Source organism: Mastigoproctus giganteus, chromosome 3, assembly GCF_048544385.1.
Source record: "Mastigoproctus giganteus isolate SK-2022 chromosome 3, ASM4854438v1, whole genome shotgun sequence".
In the NCBI taxonomy this organism is placed as follows: domain Eukaryota; kingdom Metazoa; phylum Arthropoda; class Arachnida; order Uropygi; family Thelyphonidae; genus Mastigoproctus; species Mastigoproctus giganteus.
In genome coordinates, this window is record NC_143577.1 from 178340650 (window position 1) to 178364070 (window position 23421).

A 23421-nucleotide genomic window follows, 5' to 3' on the forward strand; every position below is an offset into this window, starting at 1 on the left:
CAAATTAGCAACACACACAACATACCCGATATTCTTCTTGATGAGGTAGAACATGCATTGAAGAAAATGAAGAATCAGAAAGCCCCGGGGGAGGATGAAGTTACTGTAGAGTTGTTAAAATTGGGAGGAAGAGACATAACACAAAAACTGGCAAGGTTCTTCACAAAGTGCATTGGGTGCCTCCATAGGAAGTGGGCAGGAGCAGCAGTGCGTAGCACACGCTTCTTGATTAGACCGGGGTTCAAGCCCGTGACCACCAAATACGGAGGATGCGGAAAGGTCAGGGAATGACCACCGCATATCCCCGGAGCAATATGGCCTTAGTTGCTAATGCTCCTAAAAACCAAATAACCAACAAAGTGCATTAGAAAAGGTGTGACGTCTAAGCAGTGGAATAATGCAATCATAGTTTTGCTGCAGGATAAATCAGAAATTGGAAATTATAGATCAATTAGCTTGTTATCCCACATCTGCAAGTTATTCACAAAGGTCATTACTAACAGATTAGAAAGAATATGTGATGAGAATAAACCGAAAGAGCAAGCTAGCTTTATGACAGAATTCTCAACTATGGATCACCTTCACATAATATCACAGCTAATGGCAAAACCAAATGAATATAAAACACCATTATGCCTGGCATTTGTGGATAATGAAAAGGCATTTGACTCCATACAGCATAAGGCAATGTTTGAGGCACTGGAAAAATTCAAAGCATAGATACCCCATATATCCACCTCCGTAGCCAGGTGGGAAGGAGCAGCAGTGCGTAGCACACTCTTCTTGATTAGACCGGGGTTCGAGCCCGTCACCACCAAATACGGAGGATGCGGAAAGGTCAGGGAATGACCACCGCATATCCCTGAGCAATATGGCCTTAGTTGCTAATGCTCCTAATAACAACAACCCCATATATTATGATTTTGAAGAAAATATATGAGAGTGCTACTTCCTTTATTAGACTAGACAAAGACAGTAGGAAATTTAAAATCGAGAAAGGAGTTCGACAAGGAGAGACAATTTCACCGAAGTTGTTTACTGCTACTCTTGAGGAAGCTTTCAGAAGATTAGACTGGTAGCAGAAAGGAGTCAATGTGAATGAAAAGTACCTAAACCATTTACGATTTGCAGATGACATTGTGGTCATAAGCCACGATCCCAAAGAATTAGAGGAAAATCTTAATCAGTTATGCACAGTTAGTAAGGATTTTGGACTAAAGATGAATATGGCTAAAACAAAAGTAATGATGAACAAGTATGCCACAGAAAGGGAAATAATGATTGAAGGAGCAGTAATTGAAAAGGTGCAGTCATATACTTATCTGGGACAAGTTATTAGCTGTAATAATGATAAATGGCTGGAAGTCAAGAGAAGAATAAATTTTGGATGGATAGCATTCAGGAAATATAGTCACATACTGAAGAGCAATATCCCAGTTTGTCTGAAACGTAAAATAATGAACCAATGTATACTCCCCACCATGACTTATGGAAGTGAAACTTGGGCACTCACCAAAAGAATGGAAGAGAAGCTGAGAACTACACAGCGAAGAATGGAATGAATTATATTGGGAATCAGACTGTTAGATAAGAAGAGAAACACATGGATTAGGCAGCAAACTCAAGTAAAGGACATTCTTATCAAAACTAAAGAACTAAAATGGTCTTGAGCAGGACACATAGCTCGAAGACATGATGACAGATGGATTAAGAAAATAATAGAATGGTACCCAAGAGGAGCTAGAAGAAAATCTGGAAGACAAAGGCAGAGATGGATAGATGAAATTCATGAGTTTGTGGGTGGTAAATGGATGGTCAGTGCTCAAAACAGAAGGAACTGGAAAGTTGCTGGAAAGGCCTTCATCCTACAGTGGATTTGAAAATGGCTGATGATGATGTTTCTTGCCCTACAATTTTTCAGCTTCCATATCTGAGTAGCTACACTTCCTCAATATGCATCATCACCATCACTGCCATACAAAAAAACACCATGCTCTACAAAAATTGAGACACTCCCATTTCCCATATGATACAGGCACCAAGCCATACAGGACATAATCTATAAGCTAATGAGTTGTATCATGTCAATTGTACAAGTCATCAGTATATACCATTTTTTAATGCTTTTTGCTGCAATATTAAATTTTTGTGTTATTTATTTAATGCTAATTGTTGATCCATTTTTGATACTATTTTCTCTCACCACTGCATAAATCATACAGTAGAAGAGGTAAAAAAGTTAGGAACATTCTGGAAAACAAAAAAAAATAGGTAGCTTTTGTTTTGATAGAATTATCACATATTAAGTCCTCTGTTGTAGTGATTTCTCCATATAGTAGTTTCACCACTTGTTACTGATTTGGAGAGACCCGGTTCAAATCACCCTGTGAGCACATTTATACAGATGTAACATGCACCATAAAAAGAACATGTAGGACCATATAAATGTGGCAGGAAGTCCACAGCAGCAGCAATGAGCCAGAAAACTAAGAACAGGAACATACATTAACTTGGCAGTGGCAGCACAAACAGCAAAAACAGTGGCACAGCACTTGACATGTGCCCATTTTCTATTTAAGTTTTAGAATTCCTTTTTTTTTTTTTTTTTTTTTAATTCTACTTGAACAATGCCAATATTTCATCTTTTCTTAATGGATTGCAATACTTATTTTTTGTAAACTTTAAGTTTACAAAAAATACTAAAAATTTTTTAAAACATAGAGTGTGTTTTACACCTTTTATTTAAAAAAAATAAATAAATAAAAAAGTTTGCTACAAATTACGAAAAAGCATATTAGCCATAAAATAGAAAAATTCTTTAGTCTCTTCCATTTTCCAATTAAAAAGACTTTTTTAAACATACAAAATTTCAGAAATGTGCATATATTTCTAGTTATTACATATATAAATATTATTTAAAAACATACTTATATATTCAATACCATTAGTTACTTTAGTTACTTCTGTTTTCAGGTTTTTTAAAAATTTATGTTATATTCTGCTTTCTGCAACGTAGCAACCATTTTGAGAGAATATTGGGTTTCGTGTACAGAGTAAAGAAGACAGTCTTTACTCTGTACACGAAAAATAATATTTGTATTCGTTTTTATTTAATTTAATGATGCTAATGTCTTTTTTCACTCCTAAATATTGGTTGGTGATTTGATGTATTCTTGGGGTTAGGTTTGGAGCTCAAACTATTAATACCAGATACGTTGGATCATCGACTTTACTTCGGGTGTAAGGATACATTTAAGTAGTTTTATTAAATTCATTGTACAGTAGAGTATAGATAGTGGAGTTTTACAAGAAATTATTGAGGTAAATCTCCTATTCATTTTTTAATTAACGGGTAATGCAGGAACCTTACTTTCAAGGGAGCATTGAGAAAGATCCAGGAAAGAAAGCTTAATAGCTGGAACAGGACCAAACTGAAATTTAGAAAGACAAAGCTTTTTAAATTTCTGAGAAGCTTATTACTTATGTGGTGATGCTTCTTAGAAACAAGGTTGCATTCTGCAATCCTCCAGGTTTTCTTGGATATCCAAAGTTGTGACAGACAAGGAAAGGGTGTCAGCTGTGATTCTTTAAGGTATGTTGAGTAGTGGGATGGGAGGACAGGAGGAAGAGGAGATAAGTCTGAGGAGGAGGATGGAGAAAGGAGAGGAAGAAAAGTGAAAAGAGATGACTGATGGAGGAAGGTGAAGATAGGAGGGGGGTTCCTTGGATTGAGACAAATTCTTTTAGATAATATGGATATGGCCACTGTTGATGTAGACATGGTTAATGCGTTCGTTTTATTTGTTTATATGTGTTATTCTTTACTTAAATGCACCCTTACTGTAATGTTTTCTTCTTTTTTTTTTTTTTTTTTATCACTCAGGAAGTGATAAGCACTTGCTGAGTGATAAAAACAAATCCATGCAAAATATTTTATTCAACTATTTTATTTCTGTTGTTTGCCACACTTGCATGCTTTTTCATTCTTATGTTTTTGTGGTCTATTGCCAACCAGCCTACTTTACGTGTAGCAATTGAATGCCTGTTTCCTTTCACATCTGAGTAATTTTTTATTCAAAATATTTTGAATAAAGTGAGCCCTTAGTTCAACAACTGTCAGCTAGATGCTACTGCTCTTCTCATGTGGATACTATGCTCTTGCTGTGGGGAAAAAAAAAAAAAGAAGTAATTTTATTTTTTTGTTTGTGAATTTCTTTGTATATAAATTCTTCTAAGACTGGAAAATCTCATTAACTATGTTATTTATTTAAATAATCTACATATGCCTAAATATCACGTCAGGGAATCGTTCATGTATTTGGTAAATTATGAATGCAATAATGTATTCAACCTAGAAAACTTGGCAGTCACTTAGAGACAACAAACACAAGGGTGGCAACAAGTGCAGTGACAATGGTATAATTTCATTAAGGACTGATAATTAGGAATGAAAAAAAGCATCATTATTCATACTATGAAATGATTTAGATTGAGGACATCATGCTATTAGCTGAATGACTATATAATTTAAAGATAGAAAAGGAAAGTTATTTTCCCCAGAGAGATGGAAAATATGGAAATAATTTTTACAAAAGTTCTTTTTATATCCTTATACAGCCTCAATGTGGCTAAGGGAGTTTACTTCTTCATTTTAGCTGTTGTTTTTGGTAGCCAATATAATAGTACCACAGTTAACAATGGGCTGCACATATTTTGTGGAAGCATAGAGGATTGATCATGCAATGTGCATACAGGTGGCTTCAATAAAACATAACATAAAATCAGTAATATATATATATACATATGCATAAAAATATTTTTTCTAATATAGGATTGTACCAAATTACATAAGTAGTCAAGCAAACACTCACCCTGATTTTATCTCTTTGTTCTTGGAAACTTTTTAACACATTAACCACATCAGATTACGCCACATCATTTCTAATGGTATGCCAGTTCACATGTATTATAGTGTACAAGTATGTGATCACATGCCATTTTCCATGTTGTGCAGCTGAAAATCCTGGAACTTCTTACAAGGAAAACTTTACTCCCCTCCAGCTGGAACTGACCAACTACAACTCCACAAAATTGGTTTTGCAGTAGGTGACAGCTATTCAGTTTTCTTTTTCAAATTATGAAAAGTTTTGTATTATAAAAGTGTATATATATATGTATATATATATAAAAATGTTGTATAACATAAAATAACTATATACCATTTAAAAGTCAAAATCAAATACGATTAGTGACAAACTATATACAATACAAACTGTTAAGTCAAAGAGCGAGGAGCCCTCAATCAAAATTAGTCCAAATCTCAAATAGCACCAAAAAAAACTATGATGATCTAAAAAAAAAAAAAAAACATTCAGCTATGTACAATATAATTAAATAATATAATAATTTAAAACTAATAAATAATAAAATTTTAAAAAATAAAACAAACCCACCAAGCAGATCCAGTCAGAAATTATATTAGTAATATAAAATTTTAAACAAAATTTGAAACTATTAAAATAGCCCACTAACCTTACAGGGTACAATACTTTAAAAACTGTACTAAAGGACAAAGGAAAGAAATAAAATGGTGTATATTTGTGCAACTCCAATTATTGTTTGCCAAGTTAAACTCACTTAGTACATAATCTAGTCAATTTAATACCAAGCCTGAACCCAGTAAAATATAAACTGTAATCTTAAACACTTCAATTTAAGAATTCCTAAATATCAAACACTAACCTGAGACACAATTCAAATTATGCTTCACAAAACTGTCTGCCAATGTTAAACTCGATAGCTGTTTTCGCTATCGTTATAATGGTAGCCATTATGAAAGCTGAAATCACAACCCTCAATAGCTTGAAACTTCAAAAGGCTTAACCCACATAAAACTCTAAAACTTCAAGCACAGTATCCACTCAGGAAACTCCTCTTCTCCCTAATTAAAAATCTTGACTATTTCTTTTTCTACAAGGAAACACTCAGGAGCTCACACACAGCACTTCCACCATCTTGGATTTCCCACAATCCTCTGGATAAACAGGGGAAAGACATATAGGTGCTTTACGCATAGAAACAGAAGTATCTAAAAAGTGTTTTTTGAATCCATATCAGCCTGCTGCTTCGTATTTAGAGCTGGATCTTTCCTAAAATCTCTTATCTGTAATAATAAGAATATTGCCATTATGTTTGTAATGTATATTACTGATCCTAATCTGAAATTATAGATTTATGGCAACGTTTTTACTGGAAACATTTGTGATAGGCCTATACAAAGAAATGACATTGTGCATAGTGCCTTATATACCTATTTAAATGAAATAATAAATTCATCTTACCACTTTCTAGTCCACGGGCAACTGCTATTTCAATACAAAACTTATCTGTAACATATGTCATCTCTCCAAAGTACAGGATGAGACTGCATCTTGCTTATTAAATTTCTTTGTTAAATTTTGGCATATTTCACAACCCCTATTTAACACTTGCAGAAGGCAAAAAGGGAGAAATCCAGTGCATATGTGCAAAACATTTCTCACTCAAGAATCACTCATTTTAAAAAGAATCAGTTTCAAAGTGACATTGCTCGCTTGCTGGCTACATGTTAGTTTAATTTAAACCAACGTGGAAAACATCGCCCCATCACAGTACCCTAAGACATATAATAACCAATGGTATGACCAACTGTGTGCATGTACTCACATGTCACCCCGTGTAGTGATGAAAAGTAATAATAATGTAATCCCTACCTAGCATATTTACCTCCCCCAAATTTTTTGTTATATTTCAGCCCATATATTCAGTGACTGAATCGGGCATGCAGTTATATGGCCATGTAGATATGTCTATACAAATTAAAAGTATGTAAATCACTCAGGTAAATCATACATTGTACTTTAATCTTTTTAATTAAAAATTAAAAAGATTATCAAATTATCTTTATTTTAATTAAAGATAATATTTTAATTTTAATGCTACTCTTTCCACACTTACCAGATTATTAAAAAAATATCAGGAAGAAAACTTAACTGAACCTAGTGAACACTGTGGCCTCAAAATATGACAAACAAGACTTATTAATCCACACAAATTCTAGAAATTTTTGGTATGGCTGTTGGATGTGAAGATTGAAATATTGATGACATGAATGACTAGCTATCTTTTGATGTCCAAGATCCAGGTTTACAGAATTTTACTGAAGAGGAAATTTTATTGTACATAATTGAAAGTGAAGGACAGGATTCAGGTGAGGGAGACATGGTACTACCCACAGTGAGGCATTGTTAGTTTCTGAGATAGGACTGAAATGCTGAAGAGAAAAATGTGATTAAATGAAATGCTTTTTGTTAAGAAGCCATCAGGATTTAGTTGCTGAAAGTTGTTTCAAATAAAGAAAAATCAGAGTATTTTGTAATATTGATTATGTATTATAGCTTGTTAAATGCACAAGCAAGTGTGTGTGTGTATGTAATAATTGCTCATAAATATAAACTTGTACTACCAAATTTTTAAATGTAAATTATTATACAGAATAATCTTGCTAATTCATCATCTGCATGATTTGTCATGCCACTTATTTTTTTTTTTGAAGGCCTGACTGCCTTTCTATTGGTTTATGCAATTTAACTTTCTATCCCTTGCTCTTTTAAATTTATCATATTGGTTAATTTTTCACAGTTGTAATGGTCCTAACTATGAAGAATTACCAAGATTATAATATATATGTTATCATCACTATAAACTATACCTCCTAAACATGCCATAAAAAATATTGAAAAATTGAAACTGAAAATGTATTAGAATAAATGTGTATTTCTAAAAACATTTTTCATGGTTAAATTATTTAAAAAAAAATCATTTATCTAGAAAGGTGTGAAATGCATTGGTCCTTGAGGATGTCACAAACATTCTCTCAGATATGCCAAACAAGCTGTACTGGCTACCTGGGAGTCTAAAACACTGATGGAACTGATATTCGGATGATATTCAAGTCAAGTAGACCCAATTTCAGTGAAGTCCGGATGGTCTGTGACAGCCAAATCCTCTGCTTGCACCGTCACGATGGTGGGACAGTTAGTAATCCTGGGTATAACCTCCATGCACAAGCACACTGTGGGTGACCACCCAGGTATGAACATTCCACCACATGGAGGAATGCTGCCCCTCTGTGTTACCAGCCAATACTAGGTGGTAGATGACCCTCATCAACCAGTGCAATACCACCACTTTGCTTATTGGAGGCTTGAAGTGGTGGAACCCATGTTTGGCCTTCAGAGTTAAGTTCTGATCAGTTCTTCCATCATGCAGTTTGACTGATCCCTTTTGAGGTTATGATGAACATCATGGCGAGATCCAATCTTCCTTACATTTCAAGGGCACAGCTCTAAAATGGTGTTCGCAGCCCAGCCGCTAGTTATTACTCCGGACCATACTTATTGGTAACTCTTTAGGAAGCTTCCAGATAAGCTAGTGTATAATCTTGCCACCTCTGCTCTGCCAGATAGTGACTGGAGGGTGTCCGAGTAGAGTATATGCGGGGGGCCATTGTCGAGGCCACGTTATGTCAAGGATCTGGGTATATTCTTACCATGTGTCTGCCATATCCAAAAATTTCATTACTTCATACAGCATATCACAACTTCTTTTCTTACTATTGAATACACCACGAATTGTCAAACTAACAGAGTAAGCTAATCTGCGAAAAGATCTAAACCTCCAACACTTCCTAGTTCATTTCACAAATATACGTGGACTCAGTTCTAATCCCAGCGATGTCCATTTCTACTTGCAGTCTGCCAAACCCCATGTTACTTTTTCTGACAGATTCTCAGTTATCGGTTGATTCAAATACTGCTCAACTCAGTTTCCCAAATTATTCTCTGTATGATTCCTTTCGTCTCAAAGGTGGTACTTGTGCATATGTCCGTTCCGATATTCCCTGTCAGAGAATTGGTAATTTGGAATCTCCTCTCTTCGATCTTCTCTGGCTTAAATCTCTCTACCTCATTGTGTCAAATTCATCTGCTAATCACTTGGATCTCTTTTACTTCCTCTCTTTGCAACTTGACTTTCTCCAGTCCAACTTTCTTAACAGTGAGATAATTTTCCTTGGTGATTTTAATGCTCACAACTCCAGCTGGCTTAAATTTTCTAGTCACACCAACCCAGCTGGTCGAGATGCTGAGGCTTTTTCAATTTCTAATGACCTTCCACAGGGATGACCTGCGAGATTTCTTTTCCTTGGTCGGACTACTGTTTCAAAACTTCAATGTTTGCTCTGATTGTGTCAGTGAAATTATTCTTGTAGGAATGGAATCGTTTATTCCACACTCAACTTTGTTCAGATTGTACATTTACCTACAGGAATACTGGATCCTAACCATACAGCCAATACGCTTGATCTTTTTTTCACAAACAACCCTTCTAAGTACACAGTCGAAGTCAGTGGTCCTTTAGGTACCTCAGATCACAACTTGGTGATTGTCTCTTCTCCAGTGCAGCGTTTATCTCATGACTATTCCCAACCTCATATTTTTTGGCATTACAAGAATGCAAAATGAGATGACCTGCGAGATTTCTTTTCTTCTTTTCCTTGGTCGGACTACTGTTTCAGAACTTCAATGTTTGCTCTGATTGTGTCAGTGAAATTATTCTTGTAGGAATGGAATCCTTTATTCCACACTCAACTTTAAAATCTCATCCTTTATCTAAACCTTGGTTTTCCAATAAATGTGCTAAGACTGTTCAAGAGAAGAATGTTGCATATTGTAATTGCCTTGTTTTGAATTCTTCAGTTTCCTTTTCTGCTTACACCAAAGCTCGCAACAATTGTAAAGCAGTCATTAATCAGTCCACACTAGATTTTGAGCAGGCTGAGAGTAGAAACTTGCTTCTTGGCAAAATGGTAGCCGACCATTCTGGTCTCTTGCCAAACCAGTTGGCCACAACTTTTCCCATCTCTGCTCCCACCTCCGTCAAAACCAGATGGTTCTGTTGTCACTTCAGCCAAGGATAAAGCTGACCTGCTAGCATCCCATTTTTCTTCCAACTCATGTGTTAATGATCTTGGTAAAATACCTCCCACCATTCCCAACATGCTCCATTCAATGCCTCCAGTGGTCTTCCATCAGAAGGAATTTGACGAATCTTGATGCTAAGAAAGCTCCAGGTCATGATGGTATTTCTTCACTTGTTTTCAAAACCTGTGCTCCTGAACTTACTCCTGTTCTCTGCCGTCTTTTTTTCACTATCTTATTCCAAAGGTGTTTTTCCTTCTGCTTGGAAATTTGCTCATATCCAGCCAGTTCCTAAAAAGGGTGACAAGTCCCTCCCATCCAATTATCGTCCCATTGCAATTACTTCTACTCTTTCTAAAGTAATGGAGAAATCAATTAACTGCCAACTTTTAAACTACCTAGAAACCTTCCTTCTGATCAGTGATCGCCAGTATGGATTCCGTCAGTGTCGATCCACTGGTGATATTCTGGCTTATGTTACCCATTTATGGACAAATTCAGTGGAAAAGTTTGGTGAAACACAAGCAGTTGCTCTTGACATCTCCAAGGCTTTCTATCATGTTTGGCATAAAGGTCTTCTAAACAGGCTTCCATCTTATGGTTTGCCAAACGTTTTTTGTAATTGGTTATCCAATGTTCTCCTTGATCGCTCACTGAGGGTGGTGGTGGTGGTAGATGGATCTCTGTCTTCTAACTTTTCCACTAATGCTGGTGTCCCCCAAGGTTCAGTTCTTTCCCCCACTCTTTTCCTCTTGTATATTAATGAACTTCTTCCATTGACTGGAAATTCTATCCATTGTTTTGCCGATGATCGCACATTGCATTCCACTTTCCATTTTGAGAAACCTTGCCCTGCTCAATCAGCGTCAGCTTCTCGAATATCCGCTACCAATTCCTTAAATGCCAGTCTCCAGGTAATTCTCCAGTGGGGCAAAGACAACTTAGTTTATTTCAATCCTTCTAAAACTCAGTCTTGTCTTATATCTAGAAAAAAAGGATTCTTCTGTTCTTATGCTTATCTTTGGTGACATTCCAGTTTCTATACAAAATGATATATCTCTTTTGGGAATTACCCTAACTTCTAATCTCTCTTGGCACAAGCACATTACAAATATTGCTTCCTCTGCATTGAAAAAACTTGGTTTTCTACAGAGCTGTTCACTCTGTATAAATCACAAATCTGCCCTACCATGGAATATTGTTCACCCATCTGGGGAGGTGCCCTGAAAACCTCTCATGCTTCTAGATTCCTTTCAGAAGAGGGCAGTTAGGTTAATTATTGACTTCTCTCTAACAGTCTCTCCACTCTCTGTCTCATAGACGTACTGTTTCTGCTGCATGCCTCTTCTACAGATATTTCCATGGGCACTGTTCTTCTGAATTGGCTTCTATAATTCCTCCTCTCTTTTTCAAAACAGTCCGAACACGTGCCGCCACCAGCCGACATCTAATTACTGTCTAACTTCAAACTCACAGGACCAAGTTTTCATCTTCCTCGTTTATTCATTCAAATGCTGTTTTCTGGAACAACCTTCCTTCGTACATATTTCCTGAAAATTATAGTCTACAGAAGTTCAAGTCTAATATCAACAAATATCTTCTTTTGTCTTCTCAATCTCCAACCCAAGCACGGTACTAAGTACTATAGGTTCTAATACCTCTAGTGTTTGGGGGTTTCATAAAAAAATATATATGTAAGACAGTAAGAGAAATATAGCAGCACTTCTGATTTAATTACCTTTATATTTCCTCATTCAATGCAGTGACTTCTATTAATGCTTATACACGTTGTAATTGTCACAATTACAACAGTGTATAATGGTTAAACAATAAAGTTCATAAGTTTTAATTAAATAAATTTAAAGTTCACAACTTTTGCTTTATCATTTCATTAACTAAGAGATTTAGCAGTACAGTAATGAACAGAAGTTAATATCAGAGTGGTGTAATATATTCCAGGAAAGTTAATTTTAAGGTTGGAGTCTGGATTTAAAGCAAAACTTCACTTTTCCTACTTTTTTTTTATTTATTTATTATATAATTTGGTCTGTTTCCACAGATTTGAAAATTGGCAGATGTTTATTTGGGTAGGAAGTTTGATGCAATCCAGCTTTATTTTTATCTTAAACATTGTTATCATATTTGTTGCAAACATAAAATTTGGGTGAAGCATAAAAATTAAAAAAAATATTCAGTGAAATCTTTATCAACTTTTCTTCTAGAAAATTGATGATGATTTTTTATTCCTTAGCATGAGAAATTTTAAGCAGTTCTCTCTGTCTTTTGGAACAGAGGTTCTAAAACTGAAATATATTTTTTTGACTGATAAGAATAATTTTTTTCTGAGCATTGTTTTTTTTTTTTTTTTAAACAGGGTATAGCAGTAATTTTGGCTCCTACACGTGGGAAGACTTTTCAACAGTTTGTTGAATTAACTCAGAATAAATTTTATATTGAAAGGTTAATGGCTTATGATACTCATGTCTGGGACCTACATTGCAAGGTAAATAATAAATATATAGATTTGTTTTGTGCTTTTAAAATAAATATAATTTAGTGAACTTCACTTTCAGTGACATGATCACCCTTACCGTTTTCATTGGTAGAAATTAAAGAAATAAATTAATAAATTACATATCATATCACAGAATTGCTGAAAAAAGTTACTGTATTTTGTAACTTAACCTTACTGCATTATTCTATTTTGAAAAACTGTCCTTTTCCGTTAACAGGAAAATGTCTCCCTACAGTATTCAGATATATTAACATAAAATATTGTTTATTCAACCACTCATTGCAACTATAGTGGAAGCTAGTTCTTTAATCACTGAATTGTCTAGCACTTGGTCTGACTTTATTTTCTTTTCAAATACTTGGTCTTCATTTCACATCTTCCATTTTTAAAATTTCTGCGTCATTGAAATTGATATTATGATTTTTCTTTTACATGTGTTATTTTAGCATTAGCATTAGCATTAGTAGAGGCATTTGATGCAAGAAAGCAAGCTTATGCAGCATCAGCCAAAAAAAAAAAAAAAAAAAACACCCACTTCCACTTCACCCCTCTGTTCATTCAAAATACCTGTCCAACTGAGCCTTAAACTTATTTAGGCTGTCAACCTCCACCACAAGGGATGGAAGTCTGTTCCACCAACCAACCACCCGCTGGCTAAAGGCAAATTTCCGCACGTCTATCCTACATCTGTCTTTCCTCAATTTGAATTTATGCCCTCTCAGGTGATTTTTCTGAGCTAGAGGAAGAATCCCATCAGCATTGAGCATGCTTAAACCATTCAAGGCTTTATACACCTCTATCAGATCACCTCGCTGGTGCCTAGTCTCCAGACACTGTAATTTGCAAAACTTAAGCCTTTCTTCGTAAGAGCACCCCTTTGTTCCATTCACTAATCTTGTTGCCCTTCTCTGTACTCGTTCCAGCAGCTCTACATCCTTCTTGAAATGAGGCCTCCAGACCTGCATACAGTACTCTAGGTGTGGCCTGACCATCGCCTTATACAATGGAATAATCACCTCCTTATCCCTGCTGGAAAAATTCCTGTATATCATTGACAATACTCCGTGAGCTACTCTTGCAGCCCGTCTGCACTGCTCAGAGAACTTCATATCTGCCTGCACAACCACCCCCAAGTCCCTTTCATTCTCTACCACTGTCAGTGTAGTACCACAGAGTTGATACGTTGCTCTGGGGTTGCTGTTTCCTGTGTGTAGTACTTTACATTTGTCAATGTTAAACTTCATTTGCCACCTCTCAGCCCATCTGCTCAACCTTTCCAGATCCTGTTGCAGCAGCATAGTGTCAGTAGTGTCCTTGACAACCCTACCAACCTTTGTATCGTCTGCAAACTTGGACATTAAGCCTGATATACCATCATCAATATCATTTATAAATACAGAAAACAATAATGGACCCAACACTGAGCCCTGAGGGACTCCACTAATAACATCAGTCCACGATGAGCAGTGTCCATTGATTACCACTCTCTGTCTTCTCCCCCTCAACCACCCCTTTATCCATAGCAGCAATTTGCCTCCAATGTCACACTGCTCCAATTTGTGTAGCAGTCTTCCATGTGCAACAGTATCAAAAGCCTTTCTAAGATCCCCAAGTATATAATATCAAAGTTATTCCCTGCATCCAGTTCTTTTGTGACTGCATCATAGTATCCAATCAAGTTGGTCAGGCAAGACTTCCCCTTAACAAAACCATGCTGTGTCTGAGCTATAACTGAAGTCTTGTCTAAATGATCCTGCAGTGCTTCTTTAACCAGTGCCTCCATTAATTTTCCTAGAACAGAAATTAAGCTCACAGGTCTATAATTACTTGTGTCAGCCTTTGATCCTCCTTTGTGAATTGGGGTCACATTTGCACATTTCCAGTCTATGGGTACCTCCCCTGAGTCCAAGGAAGCTCTCATAATTATGGCTAAGGGTTTGCTTACTTCCTTTGCTGCCTCCTTTAATATAACTGGATAGATCCCATCCACCCCGGGTGCCTTTCTTGTGTTTATCTTCAACAGTTTCTCCTCCACTTTACTCCCAGTTATTTCAAGATTCTGTAGCTTACTGCTAGAGTTGAATACACCTCTGGCATTCCCCTCGCTGAATAACTCCTCATGTGTGAATGTCGATGCAAAATATTCATTTAGTTTGTTAGCTACCTGAGCAGGATCATCAACACTTGACCCATCAATATCAAGTGGACCAATCTGATTCATCCCCTTCCTTCTAGAGTTTACATAAGTAAAGAACTCTTTGCTGTTTTTCTTTGCATCCCTTGCCAAGGATTTCTCGTAATCTGCCTTCGCCTGCCTAACCTCCTTTGTAACTTGGTTGCATATCAACTTGTATCTATCATAGGCTTCTGTGTCATGTGTTAATTTGTATGTATCCCATGCATTTTTCTTCTCTGCCATATGCCTCATTAGTTATCTGACATCCATTTTGGCCTAAACCTTGAACAATATTTCTTAGTTGGTATGTAAAGCCTAGTAGCTTCCAAGATAAGTTCTTTGAATGCTTCCCATTTTGAATTTGCTGTTGGTAACATCATCAGTTGGTCCCACTGTATAAAATTTAAATACTGTCTCAGTCCATCGTAGTAGCCTTTACGGAAGCAATAACCCTTCCCTTTACCCCTAATGGTAGTTACCTCTTTGAGTAAATCCTACTTCAGCACACTGTGATCACTGCCACCTAGTGGTTCATTTATCTGCAGATTCTTAATGCATGAAGAATCACTGCTGATAATCAAATCAAGAGTATTACTCCCTCTAGTTGCCTCCCGAACATGCTGATGTAGAAAACAATCATCCAATAAATCCACAAAAGCCCTGCTAGTGTGTGAGTAACCAGCCCCCAAATTCCAGTCAATATCTGGGAAATTAAAATCTCCCATTATAAGACACTCTGATTTACTGGCCCACTCTATTTCCCTGTACAGTTCCTTATTATACTCATCAGAGTCATTAGGCCTATAGCACACTGCTACTCTCAATTTTGATCTCCCAATGTTTATGTCACACCAAACTGACTCCACACTGCACTGTCCAGCGATGTCGACTGGCTTCACTTCCTTGGTTTTTATGTGTTTCTTAACTAATAGCATAACCCCTCCCCCCTTCCTATCCTGTCTATCCTTTCTGTAGACGTTGTACTCCCCAAATTGCAGTTCTGCATCCCTTATATCTGTGTAACACCACGTCTCTGATATCCCAACAATATCTGCCTTCGATGTTTTGAGCAATACCTCAAATTCATCAAATTTATTTACTAAACTCCTAGCATTGGTGTACACGCAAGTATACCTGCACCTGTTTCTATTCTTAGCTACCCTAACACAACCCATGTGTTTACTTGTACCGTAATGGCTCCCATTTCAAATGTATTTTAAATGTTCCTTAAACCTTTATGCTTGTTTTTATGTTAACTAGCTGTGATTTTTAGCAATCATTTTATCTTGCTGCTGTACATATCTTCTAAGAAGAAATGTATGTATTGAAGGGCTAAGAAGTATGAAAAATAGTGACTGTAAACAAAAACTTTAGAATGAAATACAAAGGGTACTAGGAAAGTTTTGCAATATGACGCAACAATGAATCACAGGAAACTGCTTGTTGCTGCATGTTGAGACATGTTCATACGTGCATAGTAGCCACCGCGCCAAGTCGATGGGCTCAGTTATTCATTAGTAGTGAGAGTGTAAAGTGCTTGCGATGGCATCGTGGTCACGAAATGAGATAAGGACAGTTTTGCAGTATAATTTCGTGTGTGGTTTAACCATAGACCAGTGCTTAGAAGAAATGACTCTTGCACTAGATGATGATTGTCCACATCGTACAACAATATTCAGGTGGTATAGAGAATTCCAAAGGGGAAATTTCACTCTGGAGGATTCTGAGAGGCCGGGAAGGCCACGAACGTCAGTTACAGAGGAAAACGTTACTGCTGTGAGGAAAATGCTTGACGAAAACAGGCGAGTGACCTACCAACAGATAGAGGATACTTTGGGCCTAAATGCACCAGCAATTCGTTCGATTCTGCAAGATCATTTGCACGTGAAGAAACTTTGTTCTCTCTGGGTGCCGCATCAACTGACTGAAGAGCATATGACACGACGTGTGACTTGGTGCCGGGAGATGTTAAAAAAGTTTGATAAGGGACAATCTCGGTATGTGAACAACATCGTGACAGGTGACGAGACTTGGCTGTACTATTACGATCTGCCGACCAAGGCTCGAAACAAAGTTTGGGTCTTTGATGATGACGACACACCCGTAATTGTCAGAAAATCCCGATCTGTAAAGAAGAAAATGATAGCTGTATTTTTCAAATCGAGTGGAATTGTGGAACGTGTCGTTTTGGACACGCAGAAGACAGTCACAGCTAAGTGGTATACTGAACAATGCCTGCCTAAAGTCATTGGATCTATGAAGAACCTGCGGCCAAAGTCAAGAATGGACACCTGGTACCTCCATCACACGATAATACTCCAGCTAACTGCGCCAAAGCCTGCACCGAATATTTGACCACGACAGGACTGAAACTTCTCGAGCACCCTCCCTACAGTCCAGACCTTGCTCCCTGCGACTTTGCACTGTTCCCGCATGTGAAAATGAAGCTAAAAGGGGGGCGGTTTTCCAGTGATGAGGACCTTCTACGGGCTTGGGACAACGAGTGTGCTTTACTCCCTAGTGAAACTTGGCAGAACTGGTTTAAAGATTGGTTTCGGAGGATGGAGAGGTGTATTGAATGTAGAGGAAATTACTTTGAAACAATTAAATAAACAAAGCTGTATTGCAAAACTTTCCTAGTACCCTTTGTATAAGCTCTAGAAAAAAAAGGATAAAGATGTATTAACAAAACTTCACAAAGGGAATTATTAACAAAACTTCACAAAGGAAATAGAGGAGACTTAAAAGATTACAAAGTTATTAAAGGATATTGGGGGGGGGGGAATGTATAGAGCAGGGCTTCTCAGCCTTTTTGCTAGAATGAACACTAAGTTGTTTTCTAAAATATCACAGATGATATCACATATTTAGCATTAGCATTAGTAGAGGCATATGATGCAAGAAAGCAAGCTTATATAGCATCAGCCAACAAAAAAATAAGAGGTTCCCATTTCACCCATCCATTCACTCAAATGTTTGTCTAGAAAACTTAAATAAGTTCTGCCTGAACTTATTTAAGTTTTCGACCTCCACTCCAACAGATGGAAGTTTGTTCCAACTATCGATCACCCACTGGCTAAAGGCAAATTTCTGTACATCTATTCTACAATTGTCTTTCCTCGGTTTCAGTTTATGCCCCCTCAGGTGAGTAATCTGTGCAAGAGGAAAAATCCCATCAGAATTGAGCTTGCCAAAACCATTCCAAGGGGCATTATACACCTCAATTAGATCACCTCGCAGTGCCTAGTCTCCAGATGCTGCAATTTGCAGAACTTAAGCCTTTCTTGGTAAGAGCAACCTTTTTTTTTCCACTCACCAATCTCTGTTGCCCTTCTCTGTACTCATTCCAATAGCTCTACATCAATCCTAAAATGAGGCCTCCAGACCTGAATGCAGAACTCAAGTAGTGGCCTGACTATTGCCTTATACAAGGGGACAATCACCTCCTTATCCCTGCTGGCAAAATTTCTGTATATCATTGACAAGACACTATGGCTACTCTTGCGGTCTGTCTGCACTGCTCAAAAAATTTCATATCTGACTGCACAATTACCCCCCATGTTCTTTTCAATCTCTGCTACCCTGAGTGTAGAACCACACAGTTGGTATGTTACTCTGGGGTTACTGCTACCCATATGCAGTATTTTACATTTGTTGATGTTAAACTTCAGTTACCACCTCTCAGCCCATCTTCTCAACTTTTCTAGATCCTTTTGCAGTAGTATACTGTTAACAACTACTGTCATTATTGTTATTAATAACCCTGCCAACCTTTATACCATCTGCAAACTTTGACATTAAGCTTAATATACTTTGATCAATATCATTGATAAATACAGAAAACAACACTGGGACCAACACCGAACCCTGGGGGACTCCACTAATAACAATAGTCCACAAAGAGCAGTGTCCATTGATTATAACCATGTCTACTGCCACTGAACCATCGTTTATCCATTGCAGCAACTTGCCCTTAATGCCACTGCTCGGATTTGTACAGTAGTCTTCCATGTGCAACAATATCAAAAGCTTTCTAAAATCCAAGTATATGATATCAAAATTATTTTTTGCGTCCAATTCCTCTGTGACCACCTCATAGTATCCAATCAGATTTGTCAGACAAGCCTTACCCTTAACAAATCCATGCTGTGTCTAAACTATAACTGCAGTCTTGTCTCGATGATCTTGCTATGCTTCTTTAACCAGTGACTCCTAGGTGCATTTTTTATGTTCAATTTCAATAATTTCTCCTCCACTTTGCTCTCAGTTATTACAAAATCATTTAGCTCCCTGCTACAGTTTAATAAGCTTCTGGTCTTTGCTTCCCAACAGATTTCCTCATGTGTGAATGTAAATGCAAAATACTCATTCAGTTTGTCAAATTCCTCAGCAGGTACAACAACAATCAAACCGTCAATATCAAGTGGACCAATCTAGTTCATCCCCGTCATTCCAGAGTTTACATAAGTAGACTCCTCATCATTTTATGATGAGGAGTCTATTTCATACTACATAGACTGCTCACCCGAATATCAGTTCCATCATGATGGAACTGATATTCGGGTGACACTCAAGTCAAGTGGACCCAATTTCGGCAAAGTCCGGACGGTCTGTGACAGCCAAATGCTCTGCATCCACATTCACGATGGCGGGACTGTTAATAATCCTGGGTATAACCTCCATGCACAAGTACATGGTGAGTGACCACCCAGGTGTGAACCAACGTAACCAGGGGTCGAGGTGTGGCACCCACACCACATGGAGGAACGCCACCCCTCTATCTTACTAGGCAGTACTAGGTGGTAGATGACTCTCATCAACTGGTGAAATACCGCCACTTTGCTTATTGGAGGCTTGAAGTGGTGAAACCCATGTTTAGTCTCTAGAGCTAAGTTCTGGTCAACCCTTCCCTTTCTCTTCCATCATGCAGTATGATTGATGACTTTTGAGGTTATGATGAAAGTCGTGGCGAGATCCAATATTCCTTACATTTCGAGGGTACAGCTCTAAAACGGTGTTCGCAGGCCGGCCGCTAGTTAGTACACCGGACCGAACCTCTTGGTAACTCTCCAAGAGCTTCCGGATCAGCTAGTGTATAATCTTGCTACCTCTACTCTGCCAGATAGTGACTGGAGGGAGTCCGAGTAGTGTGTATGCGGGGGAGCATTGTTGAGGCCACGTTATGTCAAGGATCTGGGTATATTCTTACCACGTGTACGGCCTATCCAAAAATTTCATTACTTCATACTGCATGTCCCACCCACTTTTTCTTACTATTGAATACACCATGAATTGTCAAACTAATAGAGCAAGCTTGTCTGCGAAAAGATCTAAACCTCCCAAGCACTTCCTAATTCATTTCACAAATATACGTGGTCTCAATTCTAATCTCAACGATGTCCATTTCCACTTGCAGTCTGCCAAACCCCTTGTACTTTTTCTGACAGAATCTCAGTTATCGGTTGATTCAACTACTGCTCATCTCCGATGCCCAAATTATTCGCTGTATGATTCCTTTCGCCTCAAAGGTGGTACTTGTGCATATGTCCGTTCTGATATTCCCTGTCAGAGACTTTTCAATTTGAAATCTCCTCTCTTTGATCTTCTCTGGCTTAAAATCTCTCTACCTCATTGTGTCAAATTCATCTGTTGTCTCTACTGTTCTCCCAACTCCACTAATCACTTGGAGCTCTTTGACTTCCTCTCTTGGCAACTTGACTTTCTCCAGTCCAACTTTCCTAAGAGTGAGGTAATTTTTCTTGGTGATTTTAATGTTCACAACTCCAGCTGGCTTCCGTTTTCTAGTCACACCGAACCAGCAGGTCAAGATTCTGAGGCTTTTGCAATTACTAATGACCTAGCACAGATTGTTCATTTACCTACAAGAATACTGGACAATCCTAATCATACAGCCAATACGCTTGATCTTTTTCCCACAAACAACCCTTCTAAGTATACGGTCGAAGTGAGAAGTCCTTTAGGCACTTCAGATCACAACTTGGTGATTGTCTCTTCTCCAATGGAACCTTTATCTCATGGCTATTCCCAACCTCATGTTGTTTGGCATTACAAGAATGCAAAATGGGATGACCTGCGAGACTTCTTTTCTTCTTTTCCTTGGTTGGATTACTGTTTCAAAACTTCTGATGTCAACGTTTGATCAGATCGTGTCAGTGAAATTATTCTTGCAGGAATGGAATCCTTTATCCCACACTCCACTTTAAAATCTCGTCCTTTATCTAAACCTTGGCTTTCCAATAAATGTGCTAAGGCTGTTCAAGAGAAGAATGTTGCATATCATAATTGGCTTGTTTCTAATTCTTCAGTTTCATTTTGTGCCTACACCAAAGCTCGCAACAATTGTAAAGCAGTTATTAATCAGTCCAAACTTGAGTTTGAACAGGCTAAGAGTAGAAAACTTGCTTCTTACCCTAATGGTAGCTGAGCATTCTGGTTTCTTGCCAAAGCTATTGGCCGCAACTTTTGCCCATCTCTGCTCCCACCTCTGTCCAAACCAGATGGTTCTGTTGCCACTTCAGCCAAGAATAAAGCTGACCTGCTAGCATCCCATTTTTCTTCCACCTCATGTATTAATGACCTTGGTAAAAAAAAAAAAACACCTCCCACCATTCCCAACACTCTCCATTCACTGCCTCCTGTGGTCTTCCGTCAAAAGGATGTCAGAAGGATTTTGACGAATCTTGATGCTAAGAAAGCTCCAGGTCCCGATGGTATTTCTCCACTTGTTCTCAAAACCTGTGCTCCTGAACTTACTCCTATTCTTTGCCGCCTTTTTTCACTTTCTTATTCCAAATGTGTTTTTCCTTCTGCTTGGAAATTTGCTCATATCCAGCCAGTTCCTAAAAAGGGTGACAAATCCCTCCCATCCAGTTATCGTCCTATTGCAATTACTTCTACTCTTTCTAAAGTAATGGAGAAATCAATTAACTGCCAACTCTTAAACTACCTAGAAACCTTCCATCTGATCAAAAATCGCCAGTATGGATTCCGTCAGTGTCGATCCACTGGTGATATTCTGGCTTATGTTACCCATTTATGGACTAATTCAATGGAAAGGTTCGGTGAAACACAAGTAGTTGCTCTTGACATCTCAAAGGCTTTCAATCGTGTTTGGCATAAAGGTCTTCTAAACAAGTTTCCATCTTATGGTTTGTCAACTGTTTTTAGTAGTTGGTTATCCAGTTTTCTCTCTGATCGCTCACTGGGGGTGATGGTAGATGGCTCTCTGTCTTCTAACTTCTCCACTAATGCCGATGTCCCCCAAGGGTCGGTTCTTTCCCCCACTCTTTTCCTCTTGTATATTAACGACCTTCTTCCATTGACTGGAAATCCTATCCATAGTTTTGCCGATGATAGCACATTGCATTCCACTTTCCATTTTGAGAAACCTTGTCCTGCTCAATCAGCTTCAACTTCTCGAAAATCTGCTACCAATTCCTTAAATGCCGATCTTCAGGTAATTCTGCAGTGGGGTAAAGACAACTTAGTTGATTTCAACCCTTCTAAAACTCAGTCTTGTCTTATCTCGCAAAAAGGATTCTTCTGCTCCTATGCTTATCTTTAGTGACACTCCAATTTCTAGGCAAAATGATATATCTCTTTTGGGGATTACCCTGACTTCTAATCTCTCTCTTGGCACAAGCACATTACAAATATTGCTTCCTCTGCATCTAAAAAACTTGGTTTTCTCTTTCGCCCTCGGCGTTACTTTTCTTCCAAACAGCTGCTCACTCTGTATAAATCGCAAATCCGCCCTGCCATGGAATATTGTTCCCACATCTGGGGTGGTGCCCCTAAAACCTCTCTCAGGCTTCTTGATTCCATTCAGAAGAGGGCAGAGGTTAATTAATGATTCATCTCTAACAGAGTCTCTCCACTCACTTTCTCATAGATGTACTGTTTCTGCTGCATGCCTCTTCTACAGATACTTCCATGGGCACTGTTCTTCTGAATTGGCTTCTATAATTCCTGCTCTCTCTTTCAAAACAGTCCAAACGTGTGCCGCCACCAGCCAACATCCATTTACTGTCCAACTTCAAACACACAAAACCAACTTTTCATCTTCCTCATTTATTCATTCAACTGCCATTTTCTGGAACAGCCTTCCTTCATACGTATTTCCTAAAAATTACAATCTACAGAAGTTCAAGTCCAATGTCAACAAATATCTTCTTTCGTCTTCTCAACCTCCAACCCAAGCACGGTACTAAGTACTATAGGTTCTAATACCTCTCGTGTTTGGGGTTCACACAAAAAAAAAAAAAAAAAAAAAAAACAACACATCGCTTTCCAGTGTTTCAGAAGCACATTTCCCTAAGAATTGGCATAATTTGATTTTTGCAAGATTTTCCAAATTTGACAATTTCTGAGTGTGAAAAATATCAAATTTTCCAAATGATATTTTTCATACTCAGAAATTGTCTTAAAAATAAGTGCACTTCAATACACACATCACCGAACTATACTTATTGAATGAGTAACAAATTTATACATGTGTGGATACAGTTGAACTTACAATTTCACAACATAAAATTTCACTGCATATATTGATTACAATGCTGTTTGGCAAGTTAGGGAACTTCTTGACTCTAATAGGTATTTGCTTTTTATTCACTTCTCTTGTAACTATTGAAGCATGTGATAACATCACTTGCCTGTCATACACTGCTGCTTTCACATACTTAACCGAT

The 23421-nt window shown here is 37.7% G+C and overlaps 1 protein-coding gene across 1 annotated transcript in view; it reads left to right on the forward strand.

Annotated features, from left to right (window-relative positions):
* Positions 1-23421, forward strand: part of LOC150088439 (calmodulin-lysine N-methyltransferase) — a 410297-nt gene that overhangs the window by 360903 nt on the left and 25973 nt on the right. The window contains exon 10 of the mRNA XM_090370776.1: positions 12394-12522. Within this exon, the coding sequence (XP_090226902.1) occupies positions 12394-12522 (129 nt within the window). The remainder of the gene's footprint in view (positions 1-12393; positions 12523-23421) is intronic.